The sequence below is a fragment of the Pseudozyma hubeiensis genome (assembly GCF_000403515.1).
Source record: "Pseudozyma hubeiensis SY62 DNA, scaffold: PHS24, whole genome shotgun sequence".
NCBI classification, from domain to species: Eukaryota; Fungi; Basidiomycota; class Ustilaginomycetes; order Ustilaginales; family Ustilaginaceae; genus Pseudozyma; species Pseudozyma hubeiensis.
The window spans coordinates 55512-83467 of record NW_012133806.1 but is presented as its reverse complement, the minus strand read 5'-3'; the positions used below and the strand labels follow the sequence as shown (position 1 = coordinate 83467).

Genomic DNA, 27956 nt, shown 5'->3' with positions numbered 1-27956 from the left:
CATGCGGCAACAACCAACAGGCAGTCGTAGTGCCGTGCAAGGACAATGGCAGCAGCAGTCCCCTACACGGTCGATGGCGCTGGTCCAAGTCGACCGCCCATCGACTTTTCCGCAGCTCTGTCTACGTGGCGAGACATCAACTTCGTCGACCTTCAGCAGCAACTCAACACCACCGCTCCCGAATTGCTCGAAGCGCAAAAGGCTGCCGTAGCCAACCGCAAGAAGCTCGCAGACCAAACACGAGAGTTCAAGAAGCAGCCCGACGCTAACAAACCCGACAGCTTCAAGCCTCTCCTCAAGGCGTATCAGACAGAGATCGACACGCTCACAAAACGGTCCAAAGCAGCAGAGAACGCGTTTCTCAATGTACATTCAGCCTTGACAAGCGCGCCCGATCCGTACCCTCTCCTCGAGGTCATACTTGAACAAGCAGCATCTCTCAACGACCTCGAAAGCTTGAAGCACGACAATGCAAAGCTCCACGACGATCTCGCTCAGACCGCCGGCCTAGTAGAGGCCAGCAAGGAGAATCAAGCCGAGAACGCTCGATTGCAGCAACGTATGCTCTCGCTCGAGCAAGATTTTGAGGCCAAATTGCAGCAGCGCACTGCCGCTCTTGAGCTCGAACTCTCTGCAAAATGGGACGAGAGAATACGCAACCTCAAGGAGCGAGAAACCGACCTTACAAAGTCGTTGAACTTGGCCCAAGAGCAACTCAAGCATTTCAAGTCCAAGGACGAAACTGCAACCGCAAAGCTGCTCGAAAAGGGTCTCGAGGATGAGCAGCACCAAGACAGGAACGCCAATGGCAGCTTTGCCGAAGTCGAACTGCTATCGCGAGACTTGGAGCGAGCACATGCCAGGGTCGAGACCGTCGAAAGGCGCAACGAGCAACTACGTGTCGAGATCGAAGGCGTCAAGAGCGGACGTCAGGAGAGCGAAAAGCTTCAGATCCTCCAAGACGAGTCTCGAGAGAAGGACCGCAAGCTGCAACAGCTTCAGTCTTCGCTCGAGTCTGAACGTCTCCAATCTGCAAGCTTGACCAAACAACTAGCTTCAGCCCGCGACGAAAAGGTCAAGCTGCAGTCTGAAAAGGACGCAGAGATCGAGTTGCTTCGCGCCAAGCTGCACCAGCGCAGCGATTACGCTGACATCAAGCGTGAGCTAGAGATCGTCAAGGCCGTGCATTTCAATGCCGAAGACGACGACGACTTTGATCCTTCTGTCGCTGCCAACGGCAACACCGAGCACGATGCGACGAAACCACGTTCGACAGATGCCAAGAGTCTCGAAGCCTTGCTGCTCGAAAAGAACAAGCGACTCGATGACAATCTCGCGACGCTGCGTGTGTCCAACGCTGAACTGACCGCTTCGCTCGACAAGATCAACGGCAAACTAACCTCCTTAGAGCAGGAGCGATCGCACCTCAAAGCTCTCAACGACAAGCTCGAGATCGACCTCGCTTCCGTCGGTACCGGCGATCGCAGCACCGCCAAACGCTCCGCAACCATGTCCGCCGAGGAAGCTCTCAAGGAGATGGAATCGCTCGAAGCACAAGTCACGCAAGCCGGTCAACTTGGAAAACGCACGGCAGCGAATCACGATGGTGTCAACGGAGCCCCAGTCGCATCGCCAGCGAGATCTGTACCGGCTCTAGCCTCATCGCGACCGTCGATCTCTTCCGCTGCTCCCTCTGCCAGCGCTGGCGGTGACAGCAGCATCCTCCCCATCGTCACCTCGCAACGCGATCGCTTCCGCACTCGCAACGCGGAACTCGAAGACGAACTCCGCAAACAGTTCGAAACCATCAGCGAACTTCGCAACGAGATCAAGACGCTCCAGTCGGACAACCTGTCGCTCTACGAAAAAGTGCGCTACCTCCAAAGCTACGGTCCCGGCACAAACGCATCTGGAAGCCGAGGCGAGGCGATCATCCAGATTGGAGGAAACGGTAGGGACAGCGATGGTGCTTATCCTCCACCGCACCGTCCGGACGACAAGTATCGCGCGCGCTACGAGGAATCCATGAACCCTTTCGAGGCGTTTAGGGGAAGGGAACAGTCTCGTGCCATGGCGCAGCTCAACCCGCTCGAGAGGGCACTGCACATCCTCACCAGGTTGGTGCTCAGTCATCGACGCATGCGGCTGTTCTTCATGGTGTATGCTATCTTTTTGCACCTCCTCATCTTTGTCACGCTGTTCGAGGTGGGTCACACCTCGTCCACTCAGACGTGTTCGCTGCCACCGAGGTGATGCACTGGCGCTCAGGTCGCATACAATCAACACATTTCTCACAAAATGCATGTGTGAGAGAGTGTCTCTACGTGTGTGGGAAAGAATGACAGGGAGATTCGATTTGTTGGAAATGCGGATGATCTAGGAGCTCATTGTTGAGTGCTCGACCAGAAGCGGTTGGGGTGATCCTCGGTGAACGACCTCGACGAAGGGCTCGGGAGGGCTGGTGGTGCCAGACTTGGCATCCTCGAAGCGGGTCGAGCAGAGCTGGATGGCAGGCCGCCGACAGCGAGCAGACTGCCGCTTGCGGTGTGGTGCGTGTCGTCGTTCGTCATACCGGTGATGGCTGCAGGTCCGGGTAAGCCGGTGTGAGCGACACTGGCGCGCGGGATCCCAGCTTGATCGTCGGAGTATGTTGCGTGACTGGGGGCACCGCTGGCGCTACCGCTTGCGAGGCTCAAGGTAGAAGCCGGATGCATGGTCATGGACGAAGCAAGTGACGGAGGTCTTCTGTCGCGAGATTCGATGGGAGGCAAGGCGGGTGCTGTTGTGGAAGAGGCGGTGGTGGTGGTGTAGTTGTCTCCGCTGCGCAGCTGATCGACGTTTCGAAGCGGTGGGAGATCCATTGATCGACTCGTGGGACGATTGCTACCGTGATCAAAGCCTGCTGATGCTGTAGCTCCTGCGCCACCACGCAAACCTTCATCGTAGTACCTCTGCTCCCCCGCCTCGTTGTATCCGAGGTGACCGCTACCGGTCATCCCGCTCGACTGCACCTTTGCTCTCTCGACCCCCGCCGACGTCCCTGCCGCGGCCACCTCTCCACTGCTACCGCTGATATTCCCACCACCACCACCAGTCCTCTTTTTCTCCATCGCCTTTGCCTTGGCCCTCCGATTCTGAAACCAGATCTGTACCGCCCTCACCGGCATGTCGAGTTGCGCACTGATCTGCTTCCTCAACGTGGCATTGGGTTTCGGAACCTCTCGAAACGTCGATTCGAGCACTCGAAATTGCGTCTTTGTCGTACGACGTCGATGCTTGATCTCGAACGGATTGAGAGGGTAGAACCTAGAATCGTGCAGAGACGGTGGCAAATACGAGACGTACTGCGAAGAGAAGGATGGTTGGGAGTAGGCATCGTATCCACCACCGCTAAGCTGGGATGAGCTGGAGGAGGAACCGTAAACCAGTCCTGGAGACGGTAACGGTGCCGAAACGGAGGAGGGATAGGCAAGGCTGCCTGTCATTCCAGAGGCTTGCTGGTGGGTTGATGGATAGCCGTACGGCTGCTGAGTTGACAGAGACATCGATGCCGGTCGAGCGGCATACCCTTGATAGTGGTCCGAACCACCGGCAGTCATGTATCCGTGCGAGCTAGCTGCGCTACCCATGTGGGAGGAAGAAGAGTGGCTGCCACCTCCCAACATACCGGTCGGTGAGAGTGCAGGTAAAGAAGCTGCGCTCGATGTGTAACGATGATGTGCTACACCCCCAACACCCCCAGCACTCCCTGGCATCTCGGACGTGGAACGATGTGCGTCTCCTGGAGTCATGGTCGAAGACATTGCGAGTTCGCTATCGCTAGCCGCACTGTGGTCCCAGTATGACAATAGCGATCCTGAGGAAGACGAAGATGAAGGTGCAGATGGATCGACAGCCGTAGCCGAAGCAGCAGCCGTGTTGATGTCGGCCGGATGCGGGTAATGGTGCATCGCGGCACTGGCACCCGAGGAAGTCCAAGCAGGCGTTGAGACGATTCGGGGTACACTGAAACTTTGAGCAGCCCCGCGTTGTGCTAGCTGATGATGATGATGTTGCTGCGGCTGTTGATGGCGCTGCTGGGGGTCCGTGTGCTGCTGCTGATACTGTTGCCGCTGTTGTTGCGCATGATCTGAGTGGTGCTGCATGTGCGACGACTGTGGCTGATGCGCCTGCACAAGGTAGTGATGGCTTTGATGGCCTTGCCATCTACTCTGCGGATACATCAATGTCGTTGAATGTGCTGGTGCAATACCGTGTGGCTGCAGTGTAGTCATCGATGAATGCTGCTGCTGTGACTGATTGGTGAATGGGGAGGCCACTGGCGCTCTTTGCTGCTTTTGCTGCGGCTGCTGCTGCTCCTGTTGATGTTGATGATGCTGATGCGCGTGACCGGAGTCTATGGCGACGAAATGAGCTAGCGTGGGATGTTCACTGTCTTGCGATGCGTCCTGACGAGGATCTGGTGGTGGAGATGGTTCAAGAAAGCTTGGGTTCATCATCTAAATGATGGCAGCTGGTATTATGGAGAGCATATACAACGAACTTGACAAGAAACAAGAAAGAGTCGAACGGGTGTATCCTTTCGGAGCAAGCGAGGAGATCGCCGGGATGTCAACAAGTCCGACGGCTAAACGCAAGGAGCGGGACAGGAACAGAAGAGTGGTAAAGCGGATCGAGATTTGCACCGAGCCCCACGGCGTAGGCATCAGGAGCAGAGGGGAACCGTCGTGTGCATAGAATCTCGCTGGGCGTCAGGCGAAGCAAGTCGACTGTATCGGTGCCGGGACAAAGGATGCCAAGAGTCAGGGTCGCAGATCGCCAACCCGTCGGAAGGGATGGAGAATGATTTTCGGTGGGGCAACGAGCGGCAAGAGAACGAGTCGAGCGAGGTATAGAAGGATGGGTCCAGTCGTGTCGAGGTGGCAAAGACGATGGTGGTGAGCGTTGCAGACGGAGAGGCAGACCGCGAATGGCGCCGATGTCTGTGGCCGAATCGATTGGACTGACGGGGAGTGGACGCAGAACGGGCAGTATATTGGCAAACGCTAGATGAGGATCGAAGATGTCAGAGGGCAGATGAGCTACGGCTGGCAGAGTGAGTGGACGCTGGGACAGAAGCAGGACAGATATTGGAAAAGGGGAGAGCGGGGAGGGCGTCGGAGCATACAAACGGGTGCGGTGCAGCTGCAGGGCACCGAGCTCCGTGCAAGAGGCAATATGGGTGACTCGGGATCAATGGCAAACGGCGGAGGAATCTCGGGAGAGACGGTACTGTAGTGGCAAGGGCAAGCGGCGATGAGCACCAACAGAAGAAGCTCATAGCGCAGCGGAACAGTGAGCGTCGCATGAAATTCCGGACGTAGACCCCGGGCCAGCTAATGCTATGGTTGTCGATGATGGCGGCGCATATTGTGCCTGCGGAAATCGATGACGGGGAAGCTTTCTCACGAAGTACATCCTGGAGCTCACGAACAAACAGAAGCACGGGTGCAGGTGCATAGGCCAGAGACACGAAGCAGGCTAACCCAAGCAGGATCGTGACCACGATGCAAGGATCAGAGGAGACGCCACGGTTGCCCAGCAACTCGGGATACGGGAGGAGATACGGTACTTCGGAAGCCGCAGCCAGCTGTCAGGCAGCAACACAAAGAGAGTGCGCTGGAGGGTCCTTGGGCGGAATGGGAGAAGGCGCGAGGCCGCATCGGCCTGTAGCGGTGGTAAGAAGCGCGCTCGATCCGGGTAAGATCCATGAATAGCGTGTGACAAGGAACATCGGGGTTGGAAATGAGTTGAGGATCAAGGGAGGGAGAGAGCAGAGAACATGCATCGTGATGGCGGAAGACGGGGGGCGAGTGAGGCCAAAACTGACGTGCAGAACAGGCGAACCATCTAGGCGACCCAAAAGGGAGCAATTTGGGCTTCTCGGGTACTAGCAGCCGACCCTGGATGTGCCTGGAAGATGAAGATGAGCCTTGGCTACCGAAATGCCGACGTCAATTTGCAGTCATCATCAAGAGGAAAGGAGTGCCAGCGGAAGGGGAAAGAACTCCGCCTGGCTCGAGATTGTTGCATGTCGCGGTCGTGGTCTCGCGCTGCTTCTGGGATGACCAACGCTGATGGGGCGCTCGCAGTACATTGTTCAAAGGGATTTCGATGAACAGCATGTTTCAACGCTACGGTTGCGGGCGCGGATCCGGGAGGCTGATTGAAAGGGCGGCAGAAGCCACGTCGCTGGCGGGTCCACACAGCTGGGGCGGCGGTGGGAGCAGCAACAGCGACATCAGCGGTGCCTGTGTCAGCGAGCCTCGTGGTCTGGTCCTGGTTGCATGACCAAGCGTGGGCAGAATAAGTAGCAAACCGATAGCTGCAACGGCACATGTTCAACTCCGCTCGAGGAAATTGTTTGGAAACGAGGCGGATAAAGTAAGGGAGAAATTAATTATTGCCTTTTAGGCTGAGCAGATGCGCGAGAACACAAAGTTGGACCAGAAATTGTGACAGCACATCGAACAGCGCATTCGCCTTCCCGTCTCTCGGTTGCTCTGCCGAAGCGCGCCGATTCAGCCTAAGGCCGTAAAGCGTGGGTATGGTTGCCATGCCAATGCACCCGCTCTCGGCTGTCCTTTTCTTTGCATCTACACCAGTTTCATGTCGAGCAGGAGTGTGGCTCAACTCTGCGGCTGAGCTTTGGGTGCTCAGTGCCATCTTGCCGGTTCAAGCCCCCCTGCCCTGGTGGTCCGGATGAACCTCTACTCCGGTGTTGCGTCTCGCCCTTTGTCGTTGTTCGTTTTCGCCGGTGGGCGGCGTGGACGAGTCTAGACCAGGTCCAGCAGCACATCGATGTGGCGCAGGCTTGCATCTTGTCTCTGATGATCGTCCCGACTGTTCCGAGCTGCTGCACAGTCCTGCAACGTGGTGACTGGCTCACCTCGTGCTGCACAGCCGCGACGTCGCTGCCTGAAATCTCGCGCTGGTTCGTTTCAACATGCTGTGAAGCGGCTTTCTTCCTCGTCGTGCGGCTCTCAAACCTTGGACCGTTTCCACGTGAGACAGAACCGCATGCTGTACCAAATCAGGACCGCTCTCTTGGACGTTTTCCATCGCATTGCTGCTGCATCGGTCACAGCTGCAAGGTACAAATCCCCGAAACATGGCAGTCCGCTGCAAGCCCAAGTACACTCTTCTCTCAACGTGGGCTGCATGGTCAAGCAACGTCTCGCTTCCGATCGATTAGGCTCATGCGGGACTTGATGCTGCTCATGGCAAGTTTGAAACACCTTGACCGACCCTGGCTCTGCCTACCAGACCCTATGTCCAGCATCTTCACGTGGCCGTATAATGCTTCTCCCATTCGAGACTTTGGCTTGATGATTGCTCGTCCGCCCATCTTGGTCATTCATCATCATCATGTTTCTTGGCAGCCTAATCTGTGTCCTTGTGTCTTCATCTCGCTTAGATAACGTCCAAAAAGTTTTGTTCTTATTTTTTTTTTTTTGCTCTTTCTTTGGCGGTGTTGGAATCGGTCGCTTCCCGTTGCAGACGAGCATATGCGCGATTCCGAGAGCCCGTCACTTGCGCAAAACCGATATTCTGCCGGCCAGTTTTTGCAGCCTCGCCCGCATCATACGTTGAATTGCCACTCGATTTCATACCAGAACCAGTGCTGCTGTTGTGGCTGCAGGTATACTGCTTGATCCCGAGCCTTTCCGATCCGAAACCTTCCTGGTACGCCATCGGGCAACACTTTGGGACGTCGGGCGATAGCATGGCTTCCGATTCATCGATGCACGCGCTGTGCATGCTTGCCCATCGGGCCTGGTGTGGGAAATTCTTGCCCCGAAGTTTGCGGCGATGTGTCGGAGTTGAGACTGCTTCAGACCGTCTGTCTCACTCTGCCCAAAGTCGAAGTCTATCGATCGGGCCGCTTCGTCTTTTCTCGCGACCGGGTCTGATTGCGACCAAGTCTGGTAGTTGCGCTGCCATACACGGTCTGACGAGCTGGCCTCGACACGGCTGCCCGATGCTCGCCTCTCAAGCCTCTGATCATCACATTGCCTCAGACACACCATCTTCACAGCCATGTCGTGAGATCAGCCAGAACACACGTCCATGTTTCGAAAGATAAATTACACCCAACGTTCGACGATCGAGCACTTTACATCTTCTGTGCAGCCGGATCCTCACATGGTTCGGGTACAGGAACGCTAGCGTCGATCGGAGGTAAGACTACCCGACCCACTTTGTGGTACTTTGCGTGCTGGTCGTAGAACTGCTTCCACGTCACCAGATCCTGTTTCGTCAAAGCGGTTTACAGCAAGGCGAGAAGGGAGGAGAAGTTGTCAGCTGTCTTCTGCGTCTTCCATGTCGCTGCTTATCTTCACTTACACCCATCTGCTTGTCATCAAAGTCGCGAACGTCGTGTGTCAAATGCGTCTTGAAACACCCCGTCACGTATGCACGACTCGCGTCTCTACCGCTAAAGAACGAGTAGTATCCTCCGGGCCCGTAGATCCGTCTTCCTTCGGTAACATCGTACACGTCGCCTAGGATGGCAATGTAGATGGGCTTTTTCGGATCACGTCCGTTGTACATGGCTAGTTCGGGAATCGAGAAGATCTTTTCTCGGTACTGTTCGGACAAGGTCGAAGCAGATTGAGCGGTGAGTCAGCTTTGGTGATTCTTTCGAAGCGGAGACCGCGAAAAGGTTCAACTTACAGGCAAGTACGTCCTCAACCTAGTATACTTGCCACGGTAGCCCCAGAGCGGATCGCCCGCCACAAAAAAACCAGACGCCATCAACACTGCCGTCGCCATGACGGCGAATCGAAACAGCTTGACAATCATCTTGAGCGGTCCCGTGAGATCGGTCGTCTCCTCGCGGTGGTCGTCGTGGTGCTTTCCTTTCTTGCCACTGCTACTACTGCCGGTGCTAGAGCCTTGTTCGGCTGCCGCCTTCCTTCTTCGAAGCTCCTGTTCCTCTTTCCACTTCTGATGCACCAGAAAGGGCGAATTGGCTTTCTTCTTAGGCACGGATCGCGATGGGTTGGAAGGATCAATGTCTCGCTCACCTGTCGCAGAGGTCGACGACGACGTGGCTGTCGTCGCCGCCTCGGTTGCCTCAGGCGTCGGCGTCACCGTTCCAGATCCCGCCGGCGTCTCGCCGCGTGGTCGATCGGATGGTCCGGGGATCGTCTTCCATCGATCGTTGGCGACGTAGGGGTCCGAGGTGAAGGTGGCGAAAAAGTCACGGAAGAAATTGCGCCATGGAGCCCTGTCGGTCATGCGTGAGAAAGAAAGGTCCGGTCGGTGGTCAGTTGGTGAGCTCTGGTTGTCTAACACTCCGGCTCGTTGTCGTCTGGGACTCACTGGGAAGGTAGCGAATGTCCTCCGTCGTGTAGCTCGACTCGCGAGTTCTTGCATACGTCGACGAGGCTTTGGGAGCGCTCCAGATCCACAATCTGGTCGGCGCGTCCCAAGACGTGCAGGACAGGTGTCTCGATGGGCTTCTCGAACAGCTTCTGGTGCAACTTGTCGCGGCTGCGGAAGCCCGAGACGGCGACAGCAAACTTGAAAGCACCCTGACCCTTTGGCAGACGAAGCCCGGGCATACGATCCGGGTTCTCAAAGGCACTGGCAAGGATACCGGCGAGACAACCACCCTGCGAAAAGCCTACGATACCATCAAAGGGACCCTCCTTTCTCAGCACATCATTGATGTAGTGGACCGACTGATCCCAGTCCAGATAATTTCCGTCGTCGTCGGCTCTCCACCATGCTCGTGGCTGCTCCTCGATCGGCGTGTCTTCATCCACCGCTTTGCCATCTTCCACATCGGGCGCATCCAAATCCCCGGCAGATGTGATGGGCTGGACGAGCAGCGGACCGTTGATGAATGTAAAGTCGGCCACGTCCCTGCATGCCTTTCGGATGGCTCCGGAGCGCTTGAAGAATTGGAATTGGTTGCTCGTGTAGCCATGCGCCATGAGCACCTTGATCTTGCGAGTGGCACCTGCCGTCGTCATTGTGGTTGTCTGAGCGCCGACGATACAGGCGTCGGTCCTGTGCAGAAGATGGCCGAAAGAAGCAAGAGTGTTTCAAAGGTCGATACCGCTAGCTTGGAGCGCAATGTTGCTGTATGGTTCGTCTCAAAGGCAGCAAGCGGATTGTCTTGAGTCAATTCAAGGGAGATGCAGGAAGGATTGAAGCAACGAACCAACTTCAAATGGTCCGACCGCGTGCGGACGGACCCTTGCCTTCCGACGACTTAGTGCCGCCGTTTTTCTTTCTCGGCCGGCAACTTTGCGACTCAACACAGCCAAGGATCGAGACTTTCAACCACTCGAAGCGAGGCTGACTCTGTGAGCTGTAACATTTTCTGTGCAGATGACGGTGAAACCCTGGGTCCCAAATAGGAAGAGAATGGAGAATATGTAAGGAAGGCAAAAGGCGGATCTGGCATCACGCTGCTGCGATGCCATCAACATTGATAATGATAGTCGGTTGGGAAGATGACGCCGTCGTGCCGCACAATCAGGATCGGAACCCGACCACGTGGAAGGCCCTGGTCGAAGCTGGGCGGGGCGGCGCATACGATCGTTTGACGTGTCCTTACCTCGACGTGCGTACTCTTCCAGTCGCCGAAAAATACGAACAGGTTCGGGTGGAAGTTTTCGCCGAGGATGGTGACAAGACCTGGTCTCTGATCGCCCGCTGGCGCTTGCATCGGCTGCGCTCTGGTGTCTCGCTGCGGCGCAACCACGTTGGTGATCACGGGGATCGGCGTGATCGGTTGCGCTGGAGCAGGCACCGTGATCAAATGTGCAATGTTGCCGTCGGTGATGTTGGTCTGAGGCTGAGAGCCACCGACGATCTGCGGGGGCACGTAGAACGAATGGCGCGCGATGTCGGTACCCACCACTGTCCAGATGTCCGAGTCGGCCACCTCGACGGACCACATGGCGCCAGGCGCCGTGCTGCCTGCTGCTGACGAATCAGAGGCCATCGAGGTGGCGTAGGACCCGGTGCGACGCATCACCTCGACGTCTGATAGGCCCTGGTTTTGTATGCCCACAATCGAAAGCGACTGACCACGTCGGCGATTCTTGCTGGCGGCAGCGGCAGCAGCGGCTCTTTCCTTTTGCACCACCACCGAGGACGACACTCGACGTGGTCGCTTGACCTTACCTCCATCCGAAGAGGGCGGCGGTTCCATCGCAGAGACGTCGTGCGAAGACGTCGAGGCCGAGGGAGACATCAGCGTGCCACCTGCTCTACCGGTGCTGAGAGAGTAGCGGGTCTGCGCTGCTGCATACTCCGCAGCGCTCGTCGGGCTCATCGGCAGATAGCTGCCCGAAGATTCCATGCCCTCCATAGCAGCCAGGTTCATCGATGTGACGGGAGTTGTCGGCGTCGAAGGTACGCTGAAGCTGCTGTTGGCCGTCCATCTCCTGGGCTCGCTCGGCCTGTGCATGCCGACAGACTCGTTCAGGCAGGCCAGGAACGGACCGCTATTGCCGGGAGAAGCGCTCTCGCTCGCCTCGCCCGAGGACCGCGGCGCCGACGCTGGCGAATCTTCGAGCACTTCGAGGGCAATCTTGTGAAGCTGCGAAACGGGATCGCCAAAAGCTTCGCGCGCGATCGACTCTGCCGGCCCGGCCGAAGCACCGCCCAGCACCGTCGTTCCCTTTTCCACCTTCCGGACCACCATGACCGGACTAACGACAGCAGTGTTGAGACACTGCAGCACGATCGGTTGGTTATAGTGTATTGTCATCTGTGAGCTGGTCATGCCAGTGGTGGGCAGAGCGTTCGGAGGCGGCGGAGGATAGCCCTTGACAGGAGGCTGCAAAGGCTCGGACGGCGTCGCGTCGGCGCGCTTTTTTGGATCGACCAGGTAGATGATGAAAGGATCCCAGCTTGACATCTTAGCGACAAAGCAACTCGGTGGCTCCTGGCCCTTCTGGTCACGCGGATTCATGTTGAGGAAAGGCTGATTGTCTGAGCCCTTGAACCACGAAGGTGCACCCGACACGCACAGGTAGCGCGTCGACACGGTTTGGGATCGAAGTCGATGGAACAGCGAGATAACCGAGCCGTGATTGACGCAGAGTTCCGTGTTGCGTGACGATTGACGCTTCTTGCTCGGCTTGCTGATGACCTTGATGGGCCGGCTGGGGAACGTTCCAAGCAGACGCCGGTCCATGGGCGAAGACCCTGGCACGGAAATGGCGACGAGGGCCTCGACGTGGCGTCGTTTTTCGTCCACGTCGGAGATGTAGAGCTGCTTGCCGATGCACCGACCCGAGATGGCCATCTCGGACGATGGGTTGCCTACATCGATCAAACGCCCGCTGCTGGAAGCCCATTCGAGCGCGCCGTCTTGGATGCCAGGTTCGCCGCTGATGTTGATGGTGACGCGAGGCGGTGAGAGCACCGTCGGTGCCGCCTGGTCCGGATCGACGGCGCCGGGGGGCGCGAACGGAGAAGGACGTGTCGAGGCCGGGCACGCGTTCCACCAGCTGCTTCCGATGAGGATGACCAGAGGCGGCGGGCATAGGAAGCGCTTCTCGGCGCCATAGCTCTTTTGCGCGACTCTGGTCGTCATGATGAGCACGTTCCGCTCGCCGAGACCGAGTCGGCTTGGTGTCGAGATGTACTGACGGACATAATCTTCGATGAAGGCGGAGCAATCGCCAAAGTTGCGCTCGGCAACGCCCAAACCGTGAACCTGACGCAGCTGATTCATCTCGGCCATCGAGACTTGCTGGTACAGGCTGGGTCGCATGTGTGGCGGATACGACATCTGGTTGTTGCGGAATGTGGATGATGCATCCAAAGGCAGACTGTGGATCTGATCAGATCGCGAGCGCTGCAAGACCGGCGGGATTTGACCCGATGGAAAGTGCGAGTGTTGTTGTGGTTGCTGTTGCTGATGTACGGGATGCTGATGCTGGAGCTGATGAGGATGCGTGTGCTGATGCTGCAGCTGTTGCAACGCATGATGCGAGGGAAAGCCAGAATCAAAGGTAGGCGCGGATCTCGATGCCATTGCGCGGCCGTCGCTCTGTGATGCATCTTCCTCTTCTTCCAAAATGGTTGGCGTGCTGTGGCCCTCGCGTTGATGCGCGGTCGAAGCCGGACCACCGCTGATCGAGGCGCTAGTGGCTAGGGCTGACGAGAGACGCTGCTCGCTGAAGCCAGCAATGTCAAAGCCGTCTGCGGGGTGACCGCCTGGTGTCCCGAACTGCTGAACAGCCTCGATCGAGGGTGAGAAGAAGGGCGTCATGCTGGACGAGTGCGAACCAAAATGCGTCTGCGGTGAGTATTGCGACTGAGCTGGAGACGTCAGGGTCGGACTGAATTGCTGCATCTGCGGCGTCTGAAAGCCATGACCTGAGTAAGGACCACGGAAGCCTTGCGACTGTGCCATGTGCGAGTGAGTGGGGCTCCAGGGCTCCATCCCTCCCGCGCCCGAATGACGGGGACTCGAGAGGGGACCTGGCATCCCTGGACTCTGCATCTGTCCTAAATTCTGTACGCTGCGACTTTGCGAGAGGCCGAGGTGCGGAGATGCGCTTTGGAACGATAGAATCTCGTTCTGCATGCTTGTCGTCCTCGTCAGGCCCGATATGGGTCGCACTGCTGCGCCGCTGCCTGAACTCGAACGCGGACGACTGCCGAGCTGCGCCTCGCTGCCGGAGCCTGTGCCCGTTCCAGTGCCCGCTGATGAAGTGAAGCTGGCGACAGACTTGAGTCCGCGACTGGCGGGTCGACTGCCCGGCCGTGACGAAAAGGCGCCCGAGAGCGTGGAGCTGGGACTGTAGTGACCAGCGCTGAACTGCGACATCAGGGGCGAACTGGGAGATGCGTTCACGCCAAGGTGGGCGGAGGATGGACCCAACCTCTCTGGAACGCCGGGCATGCCGACGAACGCCTCGGCTTGGTTGATGTGTGGACTGTTGCGACCATGGTCTGAGCCTTGAAGCACGGAAGCGGGGCTTTTCGAGGCCGAGTCCTGGCTGAGGTAAGTCGACTCGGTGCCAAAAGCCGGCATGAGTGCAGAGCCGGCGGTCAAGGAGGCATCGTGCATGGTGGTGGCGGATTGCTGTTGCAACACGGCGTGCTCGTCGTACATGGACGGCTGAAGCTGCGGCAAGGGCGCAAAGCGCGTCTGGAGCGCATGTGGTGTAGCCGCACTGCCGGTACCGGTGGATAAGGAGTCGTCACCGGTTGAGCCGGGCAGGTCGTGCACTCCGCCCGACGCAGCCGGAGCCATATCGATCTTGAGCGCTGCTGGGCGAGCCGCCCTTTGGAGACCGGTGGACACAGTCGCAGAAGCCGCGTCCCGATCAGCTTCGTTGGACGCAGACACATGGCTCGACCAGCTTTGCTCCGAGCCTGTCGGTGGCCGAGAGAGCGATTGGCCATCGTGCTGCGAGAGGTAGTCGGTAGAATTTTGAGGTGTGCTGTGCTGGCCAGCGAGCTCGGGGTTGGAATCATCAACCACCATGTTGTGCTGATCTACGTAGAGCGAGGCATCGGATTGCATCGAAGCCGGGCGACCGGCAGACAAGTCGGCGGAGGTTGATGCCTGATGTTGGAAGCGGTTGTGCTGCTGTGGCAGGAGAAAGGCTGGATCGTTGTGAGGCTGATGCGGATTGTGATGGGAGTGATATTGGTGGGGCTGCTGCTGCTGCTGTTGCTGCTGCTGGAACGAGAATGGATAGGTGGATGGATCTGGTGGCAAGGCGTGCGGATCCTCCGATATTGAGGCGCCAAACGCAGAGAGCTGATTCGCCGATGTTGACGCGTGATGCGCGTTTTGCGAAAGATCGTATTGGATCTGGTGTGGGACGTGCGTTTCTTGGGAATGTGGTGTGCCATCTTGGGTATGAAGGTGGAGCGGCGGTTGTGCATGGGCCTCTTGGGACCACGTCGGCTGAAACATGCCTGATGAAGAAATGGCCGAAGCGTGGCTTGGCGCTGCAACGATGCACAACGACGCGTTGCGAGGCTGCTGATGTCGAACAAGAGAGTCGGTGGTGAGCAGTGTCGTATGTGGACGTCCGCAGACCTGTTCGGCTCGCTTCTACACACAATGACCGGAGCTGCGCGACTTCTAGGGGCCAAGATGGCACAGCAGAAAGAGCCAAGGCTGTGCGTACGGGAGCATCTACACGCAAGCGGCAATGGCGAAGCTGGCTCGGTAGTGGGAGGAGTTGGTGTCGGTATGCTGACGGGACCAAGCCTTCCGTCTGAGCGGGTATATGTTCGGAGGGTCTTGTCCACAGCGCTCGAGAGGCGTGACCGAGCGCTCACAACTTGGAGAAAGTGAGAGAGGGAGGTGCGGAGACGAGAGATCAGGCGGCGTTTGCGACGATGACGGCCGGCGTTGAGAAAGTGCGTGGGGACGGAAGGTGCCAAGATGAAGCAGGCTGCAGAGACAGGCAGGAGCAATCAGAGGCGAGCAACTGCTCGACAAATTGGAGCGTGCGAAGAATGAACTGCAAGCCAGGATGCGTTGCAAGCCGATGTCGAATCGGTGTTGGATCGACTGGAACCGCTGCCGGCGTGGTTTGCTGGGCGACAAATTGAAAAGGAGCCGGTGAATGCCACCAGCTGGCGCTGCCCAGAGTCGCGGAGGCAGAAAGAGGGACGTTGCCGAGTCGAATCAAGGGCGTGCCTAGGCAGGCAAGTGGCTCGATGGGCGGCGGTGCGTGTTGGGGGTCGCGCTCCCACAACCTTGATTCGAGGAAATGAAATCAGACCGGGAACCGTCAAATCACAGAGAGATGTGCGAAATCGAGCAAGCGGACGGCTCCAGTAAGTTATCCGTTGGGCTGCCAAGGCGTTGCAGGTGGCTTGATGACGACGATGAGCGAGCGACCTGCGCCACGGCGGCTGCGTATGTGTGAGCGAGAGGAGACAAAGGTATCCGATGCGTTGATGGCGTGTAGGAGGGCGCCGAGACAGCTGAGCTGGTCGGGTCTAGGACTGAGCCGCGCGCGATAGGGAAGGAGAGGGGGGGAGAGTAGAGATGGAGGCGGTATCGAGGATTGTGACGAAGCAAAGCACGAGACCACGGCGGTGACAATGAATGACAGGCATGCGAGCGGAAGGGCCGACAGGCTTCTCAGATGGCCCCAACGGACACCACAGGCTTGAAACACGGATATTGTATGGAAGTGCCGACATGGACCGTGTGTTTCGACCCAAAGGGGCAGGCAGATAGACGAGAGAGCCAAGCGAGCCAAGGTTGGCCTGGCCTCCCTCTGCCGCTCGTCTCTGCCGCTCTTCGCTCGCTTCGCCTCTGCTGGCGCAAAAAGCGAACTAAACTTCGCAAGCGGCGCCCTGAGCAAAATCTCTTGTCACGATGTTGAATTCTTTGCCTTTTGCAGCCACCTCGCCAACTTGCCGTCCTGGAAAAGGCTCTTTGCGCTGTCATTGCTCCCGATGTCGATTCAAATGCAGGAGGGAATAACTTAGGTACAGGGCAGTACTGCACCACAACATAGCTGAGACTTGCTGGACTTGAGTGTCAAACGCACGTCTCGGCAGGCAGAAGCAGCAGCCGCAGCCGCAGCGGCAAGCGTGTCAATTGTGTTGCGTTTCTGACGTCTGGTGCTGCGCTGCGCTGCTTTCGGGAGGCGGCTAAGGCTTCGAGCCACACTGTTTTTCGGTGCGCGTGTGTGTAAATGTGTGCCCGCAAGTGCGCCTGGGTCTGTGGCCGCCAGACCCTGACGTTCTTTTTGCCTTTTTGCAGGATAAGTTTCTCTGCTCGAATTCGACCACAGCCAGGAAGCAAGGCAAACGAGAGAGGCAGAACGAGTTCGGTTTTTCCGTCTCGCTTGCCTTCCACAATCGCGATCGCTTGGAAGCAGAGCTCATGTTGATCATTGATCGTCTGCGAGCGAGAACCTTTTCCATTTGGCTGCCTGACATGGACGCGGATTTGCCGCCGAACGCCATTTCGATAATTCTCTGCAGGGCAATCCCTTCAGAGACGACAAAGCAGAGTCCCTCGTCTTGATCTGAGTTATTGTGGCTGCTTCGAGCCCGCGAATGCCGCCTCCGTCGGGTAGCGGACGCTTCTCAGCAGAGTTTTGAAAGGCGTCTGCTGATTCTGCAACGAAGAGCCGCTCTGCCGAAGTCGTCCCATCGACAACGATGTGTGCTCTTTGCAAGTGGTTGATCGCACATTGATTCGCAAGCGTAGAAATCAGAGACCAAGGCGGCGACTCGCTTGGCAAGAAGATCGGCAGATCTCACTCGCAATCTGGTCTGTTGGATGTCGCCGAGTCAAGCTTGTTGATCGAAACACGTGCATTTCCAAGCCTAAATTTTGGCCCTCTTTTTCCACTCTGCCATCAAGATTCCGTGTGCCTAGCATTGATTTCCACACTCACTGACCTCTCGTCGGACATGGCCGAGGGCGCAATCCGAAACATGCTGACGATGACATTCTGGCCATCCTCGTGATCGGTTCGCAGCCATTAGGAATGCGGATCATGAGGTAGTGTCTCGACCCTCCGATTCTTCTCCGAAGTCCGACCGGTCGAACCAGATGACTACACGCGCGGCACGAAACCAACGGACAGCCAATCAACATGCACGGCAATCTGCACCGGAAACAAGGTAAATCAGTCGGAGCGTCCACGACGTGGGGAAAGAGTTCCGGCTCATCCCAGCGATGTCGATCCGGTCTTGACCTGTCGAATGGAGACGTTCGTTTCCATCGCTACCAGCTTCAGCAGCACCTGAAACGCCGGCAATACGTCACCAAGAACGTCAGCGGCGCGGAGTACGGCCGGTGATCGTGCTTGCTGCGTGCACAGTGTACGTCACACCCGCTGCGTAGTAACTGCGTCCAAGCTGTGCTTAGACAAATCATGGCAGCGGAACCAAAAGATTTGATGGAGCAAGGCACGAGGCGAGGTCAAGTGATTTGGCGAGCCAGCCCAAGGTCTGACGAGACGAAATTGGTACAACCCCTGGGAGGCCAAGAAGGGCGACGGTCGTCGGCCCTTTGAGATCCGGGCGAAGAAAACCAAAGGGGCTTCTGTTGTGCTACCGTGGTGACCATTGACCACCGCCGACAGTGCTGCAGTGCTGTGCCTGGCTTCCCCCGCGCCTGTTGCAGTCTGTCTTCCTTTTTCGGGGTTTTCCCCGGTCTCGTGTTCTCGTGTCCGCGCCCGCGCCCTTGCGTCGGTGATGGCAAACCCAAAATAGGAAGGAATTTTCCGTCCCGCGAGGAGAAAATAACCCGAACTTTCGTCCTCATGCGCCCCCTCAGCAGCTACGCCAACGTTTCCTCAGTTTGTTCGGAAGCCTTGACCGGTCTGTTGCTCCGGCTCTTGCGGACAGGCAGACACAGGCCCTTGGCTCTTCGGTTTCGGACCGATAGTTCAGCGACGCGGACACAGTGAAACAGTGTATGTGTAATTCGATACGTTCCGCTCTTTCGCTGAGGTCCGCACCCGCTGCAAGCATTTTGTGCCCCGCTTCTCCGCCTCCCTTCACCCTCCTTTCGTGCTCGGTGCAAAGATGACCATTTCGGCGGGCGGATTACGTTATCTTCGGCCGAGGCACCGAGAGGGCCCAAGTCGCGAGCGTCAGGTCGGCCGCATAGGTCTTTGAATACTCTTTGAACATAACGACAACCCCGCGTTTTCCAGCCTTTTTGGCTGCCGCGTGCTCTGCCTCGCCCCTCGCGTGGCTATTCGCTCGCACTGCGGTGCTTGATGAGAGAACCCTTGGCGATCCCACGCTGTCATCGTTTCCTGTTGTGCGCTGCTGCTTCCACTATACGTCGGAACCTCACCCACGAACTTCTTCTTCTGAGCCAGCCTGCATGCTACAGTACCACGCTTGCCTACGAATGGCAGCTCGCGGACGCGGAACCAGGAGCGACAGCATTCAGCCGAACCGGGATTTTTTTGATTAAATATATTGATAAAAGAAAACTTAGTCTCTCTTTTTTTTCCCCCGCCCCGCCCTCGGCTCGCTTCTAGCTTCCAAATTTCTCCGCAGACTGTTGTGGCAACTCTGAACAGTAGCACCGCTTGTCTGTTGCTTGGATCAGTCAGTCGGGTCGATTGGGCACCAAACGTACACCTGGCCTCAGCCGTTCATCCTGCTGCCCCGCCTTGTCCGACCCTGACTTTTTCTTCTTTTGTTTTGGCGTTCCGCATGAACCGCTGGGCGGGCACTTTGTGACAGAAGATACCATCGTCGCCGGGCAAACCGGTCAAGCTCCCACTTCTCGCGTGCGACTCCGCCTCACCTGCTGAGCTCGTGGCCCTTTCCATGCACAGCACACACAATAGGGCAAAGGGCTCGCTCGACTCTCCCCCGGACCGTGCTGCAACGGCTCTATCCGCCCATCTCGTTCTCCTCCTCGCTTCTGCCCACCTTTGGCACAGCTACACTGTACGCTGAGACCACTCTGCGTCGTCTCGTGGCGAGCGCGACTCAGGAACCACACAGATGTCCGCATCATCGACTTCCCTCCGCCTCTGCTGCTTCCTCACCTTCGTCCCTTGCTCTTGCTTGCCTGACCGCTGCATCCATCCTCCTCGTCTCTCTGTTCCACCAAAGCCATCCACCAACATTGTTTTAGCTCCCTCCTTCGTTTCTACTGCGTCCTTGCTTGCTCCTTGACAATTGCCATCGTCAAATCGACGACATCATCCTCCGGATCTGGCTACCCTCCGCTTTGCGCATCCTGTAACCAGAGGGGGCACCAATCCGAAGCTCCGGCATCTCCTCGACGGCCGACCACGCATCCGCTCGACGATCATCGCCTCTTTGCCTCGTTCGGACATCTTTCTCATAGCTGCACTCCACACCAACACGGCTGTACATTCAGGCTACATAAGCCTGCAGACTGGACACGGCTGCCAGCTACCGAAAGGAGCGCTCCACTCACATCGTCCTCAAGCTCCGCCGCCTCTGGGAGTACGTCTGCCCTGGTCAGTCTCGCGCGCTAATCTCCTCACTCGTATCGCCATCATGACAGAGTCAGAATCTCACGGAGCCTCACGCGAGCCCAAGCTTCCCCCATTGAGTCCATCGCTATCGCGCACGTCGGACGCTCCCATGTCATCCTCTAGCTTGAGGCGACATCCGCTGTCACCACCCATGCTTCCGTCCGCATCCTCAGGCTCGGCTTCGGGCTCGCCTCTGCCCCCACCTCATCCGACCCGAATTCACTCATACCATCATCCCATCTCGGCATCATACGCTTCCAACAGCAATGCGGGCGCCAGCCACAACAACAACAACAACAACAACAACAACAACAACAACAACAGCAGCAGCAGCAGCAGTAGCACCTACTTTGATCGCGATCGACCCACCGTGTCATCGCTTTGGAAAGGCGCTCGATCGCCTCCCCTCGAGCAAGCATCGTCCGACGCCGCAGCTTCCTCCTCCTCGTTTTCGCGCGTTCTGCCGCCATTGTCAATCTCGAGCTCGAGCTCGAGTGGCAGCGTGTTCCAGTTGCCTTCTTTGTCCTCCAGCCTCCCGTCATCCGCCTCCTGGCACGCGCGCCTGAATCAACAGCAAGCTGGTCAGATTGGATCTGGTCCTCACGCTTCGCCCTTCCGAGCAGCGAGCGAGGCGCATCCCACCGACTCGCGCAGAACAATCCAAGAGACCAAGCTGCTCTCACTCTCCGGTCAGTGGAGCGACCTTGCTGGTCCTGGTAGGCCACTCGCCACCGACGCTTCACCTGCTGGCCTCAGCTCTCCTGGCATCGACGAGCCGTCGCAGGCTGCACGCAAGCAAGCCAAGGCGCATGTACCTTCGGCGTGCCTCAACTGCAAGCGTGCGCACCTGGCTTGCGACGTAGGCAGACCTTGCCGTAGATGCATCAACCTGGGCAAAAGCGACACCTGCATCGACGTGCAGCACAAGAAGCGTGGGAGACCTCGTTTGAAGGATCGCCCTTCGTCACAGGCCGGCGTCACGACGTTGCAGACGCTCGAAGGCAAGAGCGACATCTCTGGCTCGCCCGCTTCGGCCTCGTATGCTCGTCAATCGCCAAGCTCCGAGTCGGGCTACTTTCGCTCACCCACACGTACCAACGAGCTCATGTCGCCGCCACTGCTATCGTCGAGCTCGGTCATGCACGTCTCTGGCCGGACGCATGGTCCGGCGTCTCAACCGCGCAGCGCATCCAACTCGGTATCTGCTTCCAGCTATCCCTACTCGCGACCGGACCACGTGCGCCACCCGATGAATGTCTCGAGCGGATCCGGATTTGGTCCTCCGGCGTCATCGTGGTCATACCAAAAAGATGGCTCACAGGCGCTTGGACCTGCTCAGCAGATGACGGGTCGTCACCACTCGCACTCGATCTCGTACGAGCAGCAGTACGAACCGTATCAGCACCAGCCGTACCACGCCCATCAGCAGCATCAGCAACACCAACAACACCACCAGCACAGCTCTAACGGTCGTCACGCTTCGCAGCCGACCACCGGGTCACAGGCGGCATTCCCGGAGGCTGAATCATCGGACAGCATCATGTCGGCTGTAGTGACCATGATCTGCTCGACCAATTTGCAGTGTGCTCGCATTTCGGAAGAGTGCACCGCGCTGCTGGGCTACCAGCCGAGCGATCTCAACGAGCGATCCTTGTTTGAACTCGTCCATCCATCCGAGACGGGTCGGCTGCAAGAGATTTGGAGCTCGCTCATCGACCCGGTGGGCGTTGTTCCACAGGCAGTACCTGCTGCGGCCGAAGAGGTGATGAGCACGCCGGCATCTCGGCTCATGACGCCCGCGGCAGGCACCATATTCGTGCAGGAAGACATGCGGCTGAGACAGCGTAACGGCATGTACGATTTCTACAGTGTGCGACTGCACCTGGGCGGCGGTTTCGGCGTTGACCTGTACCGGAGAGAGACGCTAGATCGTGCCTACATTGTTGCAAGTTTGCTCAAGCTGGGTAACGATGCGGCGCATCCGGATCCGGCCATCTTGCGTTCGCCATACTCGCACGATGGCAGCCAAGGAGCCCGCTTTCGCACTCCGTCCGGGCCATCGGCGACTTCCAGGGCGACGCCGGACACGGAACAGCACCAGCACCAGCATCATGAACAGCACCAGCGCCATCGCTCTGGATCAAGCCTGCAGCGACCTGCTCATCTCGAAGGCGGTGGACGAGCGGGCGATGCCGCCAATCCGTCCAGCAAGGATGAAATGGCGCGGTCCGAGAAACGCCGCGGCGCCGTCAAGCGAAGTAGCGCCGAGATGGACGAGGACGAGCCGGCATACGCGGACGGCTCGGCCCCTTCTCATGGCGCAGCCACGGCTGCGGCAAATGCGCTGTACACCGCGTCCAAGGCAGCCGCGCGCTCATCGCCTCCTGCGGTGCGATCCATGCTGTCGGAGCGACCACGTAACGGAACCACCAGTCGTGACGGCATACTTTGCTGAACCCTTCACCACGCTTCACCTGGAACACGGTTGATCGATTTGCATTGTATTTCTAGCAACTCCAGGCCATGCTAATGGCACCTCGATCCACAGCAGTTTTGAGAGAGAGACAATGAGATTGGCAACACTTGGTCGATGCTTGCCGACGATCCCGAGAGAAAGTCGATCATGTCAGATCGAATCAACGAATTCGAACCAAAAAGAAGAAAGCAAAAAAGTGAGATTTTTCGAAGGTCGAGAATTTGGATAATTCTGGTGGGAGACTCCACCCTAAAGTCACGGCTCAGTCGAGAAATCTGGCATCTGCTTGCTTGCGCTCATATCGACGCTTCACCCCTCTCATCGCCATCGACTCATACTACTTCGCGTTCAAACGGTGCGGCGCGCAACAGACACCATACAAGCGCATGGAGATGCCCAGGTAGGATCAAGTGTCGTGAGGCTCGAACATCGGTCTTTCTTATTCAGCATCGGCAATCCAGACGAGCACCCGTTTCCGCTCCGACTTTGCTCCATCGCCCCTCGCCTCCTTCCTTAGATTCATCGGTCGAACGCTCCTCGTAACGATATGCTGGCCCGTATCAGCTTCAGAATTTGATAATATTGCACTCACTGTGTAGACGAATCGGGTGCGGCGTGTCTGTCAAGGATGTATTCGCCAAGCCAACGCACGGCGCAGATCACCGCCAACCCGAACTGGTCCAACAAAGGCAAGAGGCGCAGGCGTGCTCGACCTTCCATCCTCGGCTTTGGCGAAGATAGCAACGACGAAAAGCTCCCGTCCACGCCTTTGAACCGCACGGCAGCACATAAGCATGTTGACGCCTTCTCGCCGTTCAATTATCGATCTTCCAACGACTCGCCACGAGCAGGCCATGTCTCCTCACCGTCCGTCATTCTCTTCAGCGGTCCAGACGACCGTGGCTTTGAGCGTGTTCACGATGACTCCTTTCCACAAGATCTTGCGCTCCTCAAGAGCATGGCAAGATCCAAGTTCAAGCTTACATCCGCCGCTCCCGTCGAGATGAGCTACGTCAACCCGGACGGTATCGTCTGCGATCTAGATGATGAACATGATCTCCGAGCTCTCGCGGTGCACGCAAGCCTCGCACCCAAGCTGAGAGTCCGCGTCACCTCCTCAGCGCACCCACAGGAAGCTGCATTATCCCAATCCGAAGCCGCTGCTCAACAAGCGCACGCTTCCACCAACGGCACGAGCATGGCGCACTCGAAAGGCAAAGCAACAGTCGCTCCAGCTCTGCTTGAAGCCTCGCAGAATGATGCTCCCAGCAAAACTGCTGTCATGGCAGCAGTCCCCGGCGAGTCAGCCTCTTCCGGGGCTAATGGACATTCGGCAAACGGAGCTACCCTAGCAAAGTCGCGTCGCAAGAGCTCTGCAAATGCTGGTCCGTCAACAACGACTTCGGCGTCCACCCACACTACCAAAGAAAGGCAGCCAGAGGTTGCTGGAAATGCAGCCACAATAGTGTCAAGTCTAGTTGCGGATTCGGCATCGCAGGCATCGTCGAGCATACCTAGCAAGTTTGCCGAGGCGACGCCTCTCGAAAACGTCGCCGATGCGGTTTCAGCATCACAGCCAGTCACACCTGCCGCCAAAAAGACGTCTGCCAAGCGCAAACGTGCCGACTTCTCATCACCTCCCTCAGCGTCCTCATCGGCTGCCATTCCTGACGCTTCGCCCGGCGGTCCGGTCGCCAAGAAGCCGAGAGGGCGCTCAAAGAAGTCGCTTCCGTCCGACATGGTTCCTGCCAACTCTCAATTGGCTTTCGCAGAATCGCAGGGCGGGCTGTCCCCTATACTCTCGACGTCAGAGATGCCCGCTCCAGCTGTGGATGCACTCGCTGCACCCAGAGATGCAAACGGCGTCAGTGCTGTTCAAGAAAACGCGCCGGTCGAGGCTCCAAAACGCGCTCGTGCGAACAAGCGAGTTGCCGCGGTCTCGTCCCAAACTTCCGAACAAGAGCTAATAACTGCCGACACACCCAAACGCGGCCGACCCAGAAAGAGTGTCCCGACAACGACTCTGCCTTCTACTCAAGACACAGCGGCTGGGCAAGAAGGAGGCGCCTTGGAGACGCCCAAAGGAGATCGCGCTAAGAAAGCTCCAGCATCAGCTGTGGCCGCGCCTCCTCAGTCAGACATCACGCCCCCAAGCGCACCGACCAATAACACCGAACCATCGACGGCGATGACCAGTATCGAGAGTCGTCCCGAGCCCACAGGCCCTCAGCTCAACGAATCAGCTGCAGTGGACCAACGGCAGCGCTCCGAACCTGCCATTCTTGATCCCATTCCAGTCCCGAATTCGACTCCAGCCGGCAAACCTCGAGGGCGTCCTAGCAAAAAGGCGATCGCAGAGGCCGAGGCCGCCGCCGCGGCCGCCGCTCTCAAGGATAGTCAAGAAGTCCCGTCTGCCACGCCCACAAAAGCGGCCACAGAGGAGCAGCCTTCGCAGGCCTCACAGCCTGCGATCACCCCGGCAAAGAAAGCTCGCGCGTCCAAGGCTGCAAAGGTATCGACGTCTGATGTCGTCGAAAGCGTCCAAGATAAGCAGCCCGACGCTCCTACCTCGCTCGACGTCGACTCTGCAGTTGCTGCAGCTGCTACTGATGTCGTCGTCGAAGCCCTCAGCGCCTCCGAAGCTGCACCTTCGCCCATGAAGAAGAAGGTCGGCAGACCCAAGGCTGTCAAGGCAACCAAAGAAGCTGCAGCATCGACGCCCACATCCAGCAATGATCCGCAATCAACGCCAGACGCCACGACCGAAACAAGCTCGAGATCTTCGTCCGATGCACCTTTGGCTGCAGTGCCCGCAGTCCCCAAGAAGAAGTTGGGTCGGCCGACCAATGCTGCCAAAGCGGCAAAAGCCGCTGAAGCTGCTGAGGCGGCTGCGAAGGCTGCGAAGGCCAAAGAGGTCGCCGTGGCTGCCGAGCCTGCTGCGGTGTCGCAGCCTGCAGTGGTGGCGGCACCAGCCGTTGAAGAGCAGGCACCCGTGCCGTCCGCATCCGCAAGCAGCGCCGTGAATCATGCAATTTCCTCGCAACTTGTTGGAGACGCAACGGCGACTTCGGAAATTGCTGCCAAGGATGCGACCCAAGTCGATCTTCCGAGCAGCTCAGTTCCGTCTGCACCAGATTCAACCCCAGCGGACGCATCCGCAGCTTCTCCTTCAGCTGCTACCAAGCGGGCAATCGCTGCCAAGGCCCGCGCTTCGAAGGCTTCTCGCAACACTGCTGCGAGCGAGCCTGTAGCGGCAATCGATGCGTGCATCGCATGTGGCGCAACGCCCTCGCACGACAGGGAAGGGTGCCCAATCTGGCAAGGCGGGTCGCAGTCGATCCTCGATCTGCTGGCGATGGTGCGCAAAAGGAAGCCCAAAAGTCAGAAAGACAAAGAGCTCACCAGACTGCTTACCGATTGGCTCGCCAAGCAATTTGGTGCTCCTACTATCGACTTCACAGCGAGCCAGGAATCGATCAAGCCTTCGCAAGAGGTCACGGCATCTGCATGCAAGAATCAGTCCGCTAATGCCGCGGCGAACGGCGCTGTCACACAGCCGGATTCAATGCAGGCTATAGCCGCAGAACCGAGCGACGCAGTGACCACCGCGTCTCAAAGCAAACAAGCGCCACCGAAAAGCACTGCCACAAAGCGATCCACCGCAAAAGCAGCTGTCTTGGCTCCTGCGACACCAGAGCCCGAATTGCCACCGCCATCTGGAATCGAAGTCTCGTCGAACGATGCAGCAGCACCCGTACCCGTCCCAGCTTCGCCTGCCAAAGCTGCAGCTCGCGGGGCACGCGGCAGCCAGTCGAAAACGGCGACAATTGCCGCCAAAGCCAAGGCCGCGAAGAAGAGCGCTGCTGAGCCATCAGCGGAGCCCAAGATCGCCTTGACACCTTCCTCGCCACCTCAACCAGAACCTTCGCAATCTCCAAATGCACCTGGCACCGGTCTACGAGCGCCTTCGGAATCTTCTGAAGCCGAGCTGGCAACGAGCCCGATGCTCTCGGCAGTCCCACGGGCAAACGGCGACATGGATGTCGATGAGATGCCTCCGCAGACTCCCTCTCAGCCAAACACGGCGGCACAGCAGCTCGAAGAGAGGAAGCGCAGAATGAAGCTCGCGGACCAAGCCGTCGCCGCTGCAGCAGCAACAACAGCCGCTGCTGCAGCCGATGGTGAGCGCGCCTCAAGCCCAGAGACTGCATCGACGTCGAGATCAAGATCAGCTTCGATCACCAGCTCAGACTCTTCCGGCGACGGTCGCAGCAGCGGCGACGATTCAGATGCACGCAGCGATGCTGATGCGGGCAAGAAGGGTAGACGGGAGGCAGCGAAGCAGGCAAAATTCACTTCGACCAAGGCAGCACGCTCTCGAGCAACGCCAGCCAAGGCGAGCCGAGCTGCAGCGAAAGAGACGGCCTCTTCGTCCGATTCAGAAACCTCTTCGTCGGATTCCGAGACGGAATCGGAGGCAGAGGCGTCCAAGAAGAGCACTCCACGCGCCAAGAATGGCGCCGCAGCGGGCTCCAAGGCAAAGACCTCCAGCACGAGCAGATCGGCGCAACGCCTCGCTGCACCAGACAATCCGTTCCTTCGCGGGCTGACGCCGCTATCGAGCCGACGAAGCAATGGCACGGGCAGCACGAGTCAGAAGTCGACGCCCTTCACGAGGCTTTCGGAGCTCAAGCCAGGCATCTTCCGCCAAAATATGTCGCAGCCAGGATCGCCGTTAAGCACGGGCGGATCCACGCCGCTGAGCGCTTCGAGCCAAACACCGTTCTTCGCCAGCCAGCCAGCGGCGAATGGGAACGGCAACGAGAGTGGCAGCGCACCAGACACGCCTGTAGTCTCGGCCGCTGCAACGTCGGAAGCAGCCACACCTGTGATCGCCTCGGACGCTGAAGATGACGACGAAGTTTCGTCTTCGTCGTCGTCGTCGTCTTCGTCCGAGGACGAGGCGCCGAGAAGCAGGGGTAAGAGGGCATCGGCTAGTAAGGGAGGAGGAGGCGGATCGACGGCGGCGAAACGCGCAGGAAAGCGTGCGAGTGGTGTTGCTGCGGCCAAGCCGGCAACTGCCAAGAAGCGGAAGAGCATGTTTGACGTGTTTGCTTGAGCGAGCTCCGCTGCCGATGCTGGGTTTCGTTATTGTATTCAGGTTGTAGCGATGACATATGTAAAGGCAGTAAGGATGTTTGTATCTCTGATCAGGGAGGTGTGTGCATGTGTGGTCTGACGAAGTGGGTTGGAAGATCAAGATAGCGTCATTTTGCATGCCGCTGCTGATACTGCCTATGCGGGAGGAATGTGGAACTAGTAGTACAAGCGTTGGATTCTTGGCTGTTCGCCGTTTTCCAGGAGCTTCTTTGGTGGAATTAGGATCGAGTGGGAGGTGAATTCGTCTGCGTAGTGGAGGAGGCCTACTTTGGGCATGACGTTGTATTTGAGGGTGAAGGTTGTGTTTGCGATGTCTCTGTGCAAAGGAGGTG

The 27956-nt window shown here is 58.0% G+C and overlaps 11 protein-coding genes across 11 annotated transcripts in view; 5 read left to right on the top strand and 6 right to left on the bottom strand.

The window, feature by feature from the left end:
• Window positions 1–45: 45 nt before the first annotated feature.
• Window positions 46–2253, top strand: PHSY_002546 (golgi membrane protein; the record flags this gene model as incomplete). Its single annotated transcript, XM_012333170.1, has 1 exon — window positions 46–2253. One exon carries the CDS (start codon window positions 46–48, stop codon window positions 2251–2253), a length of 2208 nt encoding a protein of 735 aa, XP_012188560.1.
• A 131-nt stretch (window positions 2254–2384) lies between these two features.
• Window positions 2385–3545, bottom strand: PHSY_002545 (hypothetical protein; the record flags this gene model as incomplete). The annotated part of the gene is made up of 1 exon (XM_012333169.1): window positions 2385–3545. The coding sequence occupies one exon, from the start codon at window positions 3543–3545 to the stop codon at window positions 2385–2387; it is 1161 nt and encodes a 386-aa protein (XP_012188559.1).
• Window positions 3546–3597: 52 nt separating this feature from the next.
• PHSY_002544 (hypothetical protein) lies at window positions 3598–3942 on the top strand (the record flags this gene model as incomplete). Its single annotated transcript, XM_012333168.1, has 2 exons — window positions 3598–3673; window positions 3743–3942. 2 exons carry the CDS (start codon window positions 3598–3600, stop codon window positions 3940–3942), a joined length of 276 nt encoding a protein of 91 aa, XP_012188558.1.
• Window positions 3943–4033: 91 nt separating this feature from the next.
• On the bottom strand, window positions 4034–7152 carry PHSY_002543 (hypothetical protein; the record flags this gene model as incomplete). The annotated part of the gene is made up of 2 exons (XM_012333167.1): window positions 4034–4211; window positions 6929–7152. 2 exons carry the CDS (start codon window positions 7150–7152, stop codon window positions 4034–4036), a joined length of 402 nt encoding a protein of 133 aa, XP_012188557.1.
• Window positions 7153–7646: 494 nt separating this feature from the next.
• Window positions 7647–8081, bottom strand: PHSY_002542 (hypothetical protein; the record flags this gene model as incomplete). Its single annotated transcript, XM_012333166.1, has 1 exon — window positions 7647–8081. One exon carries the CDS (start codon window positions 8079–8081, stop codon window positions 7647–7649), a length of 435 nt encoding a protein of 144 aa, XP_012188556.1.
• Window positions 8082–8155: 74 nt separating this feature from the next.
• PHSY_002541 (hypothetical protein) lies at window positions 8156–10022 on the bottom strand (the record flags this gene model as incomplete). The annotated part of the gene is made up of 4 exons (XM_012333165.1): window positions 8156–8290; window positions 8386–8628; window positions 8716–9271; window positions 9367–10022. The coding sequence occupies 4 exons, from the start codon at window positions 10020–10022 to the stop codon at window positions 8156–8158; spliced, it is 1590 nt and encodes a 529-aa protein (XP_012188555.1).
• Window positions 10023–10477: 455 nt separating this feature from the next.
• PHSY_002540 (hypothetical protein) lies at window positions 10478–17447 on the bottom strand (the record flags this gene model as incomplete). Its single annotated transcript, XM_012333164.1, has 2 exons — window positions 10478–15088; window positions 17406–17447. The coding sequence occupies 2 exons, from the start codon at window positions 17445–17447 to the stop codon at window positions 10478–10480; spliced, it is 4653 nt and encodes a 1550-aa protein (XP_012188554.1).
• A 159-nt stretch (window positions 17448–17606) lies between these two features.
• Window positions 17607–17813, top strand: PHSY_002539 (hypothetical protein; the record flags this gene model as incomplete). The annotated part of the gene is made up of 1 exon (XM_012333163.1): window positions 17607–17813. The coding sequence occupies one exon, from the start codon at window positions 17607–17609 to the stop codon at window positions 17811–17813; it is 207 nt and encodes a 68-aa protein (XP_012188553.1).
• Window positions 17814–20139: 2326 nt separating this feature from the next.
• PHSY_002538 (hypothetical protein) lies at window positions 20140–22443 on the top strand (the record flags this gene model as incomplete). The annotated part of the gene is made up of 1 exon (XM_012333162.1): window positions 20140–22443. One exon carries the CDS (start codon window positions 20140–20142, stop codon window positions 22441–22443), a length of 2304 nt encoding a protein of 767 aa, XP_012188552.1.
• A 649-nt stretch (window positions 22444–23092) lies between these two features.
• Window positions 23093–27583, top strand: PHSY_002537 (hypothetical protein; the record flags this gene model as incomplete). The annotated part of the gene is made up of 1 exon (XM_012333161.1): window positions 23093–27583. One exon carries the CDS (start codon window positions 23093–23095, stop codon window positions 27581–27583), a length of 4491 nt encoding a protein of 1496 aa, XP_012188551.1.
• A 197-nt stretch (window positions 27584–27780) lies between these two features.
• PHSY_002536 (hypothetical protein) overlaps window positions 27781–27956 on the bottom strand; it is a gene marked incomplete at both ends in the record, with an annotated part of 790 nt that continues 614 nt past the window's right edge. The window contains one exon of the mRNA XM_012333160.1: window positions 27781–27940. Coding sequence (XP_012188550.1) covers window positions 27781–27940 — 160 coding nt within the window. The remainder of the gene's footprint in view (window positions 27941–27956) is intronic.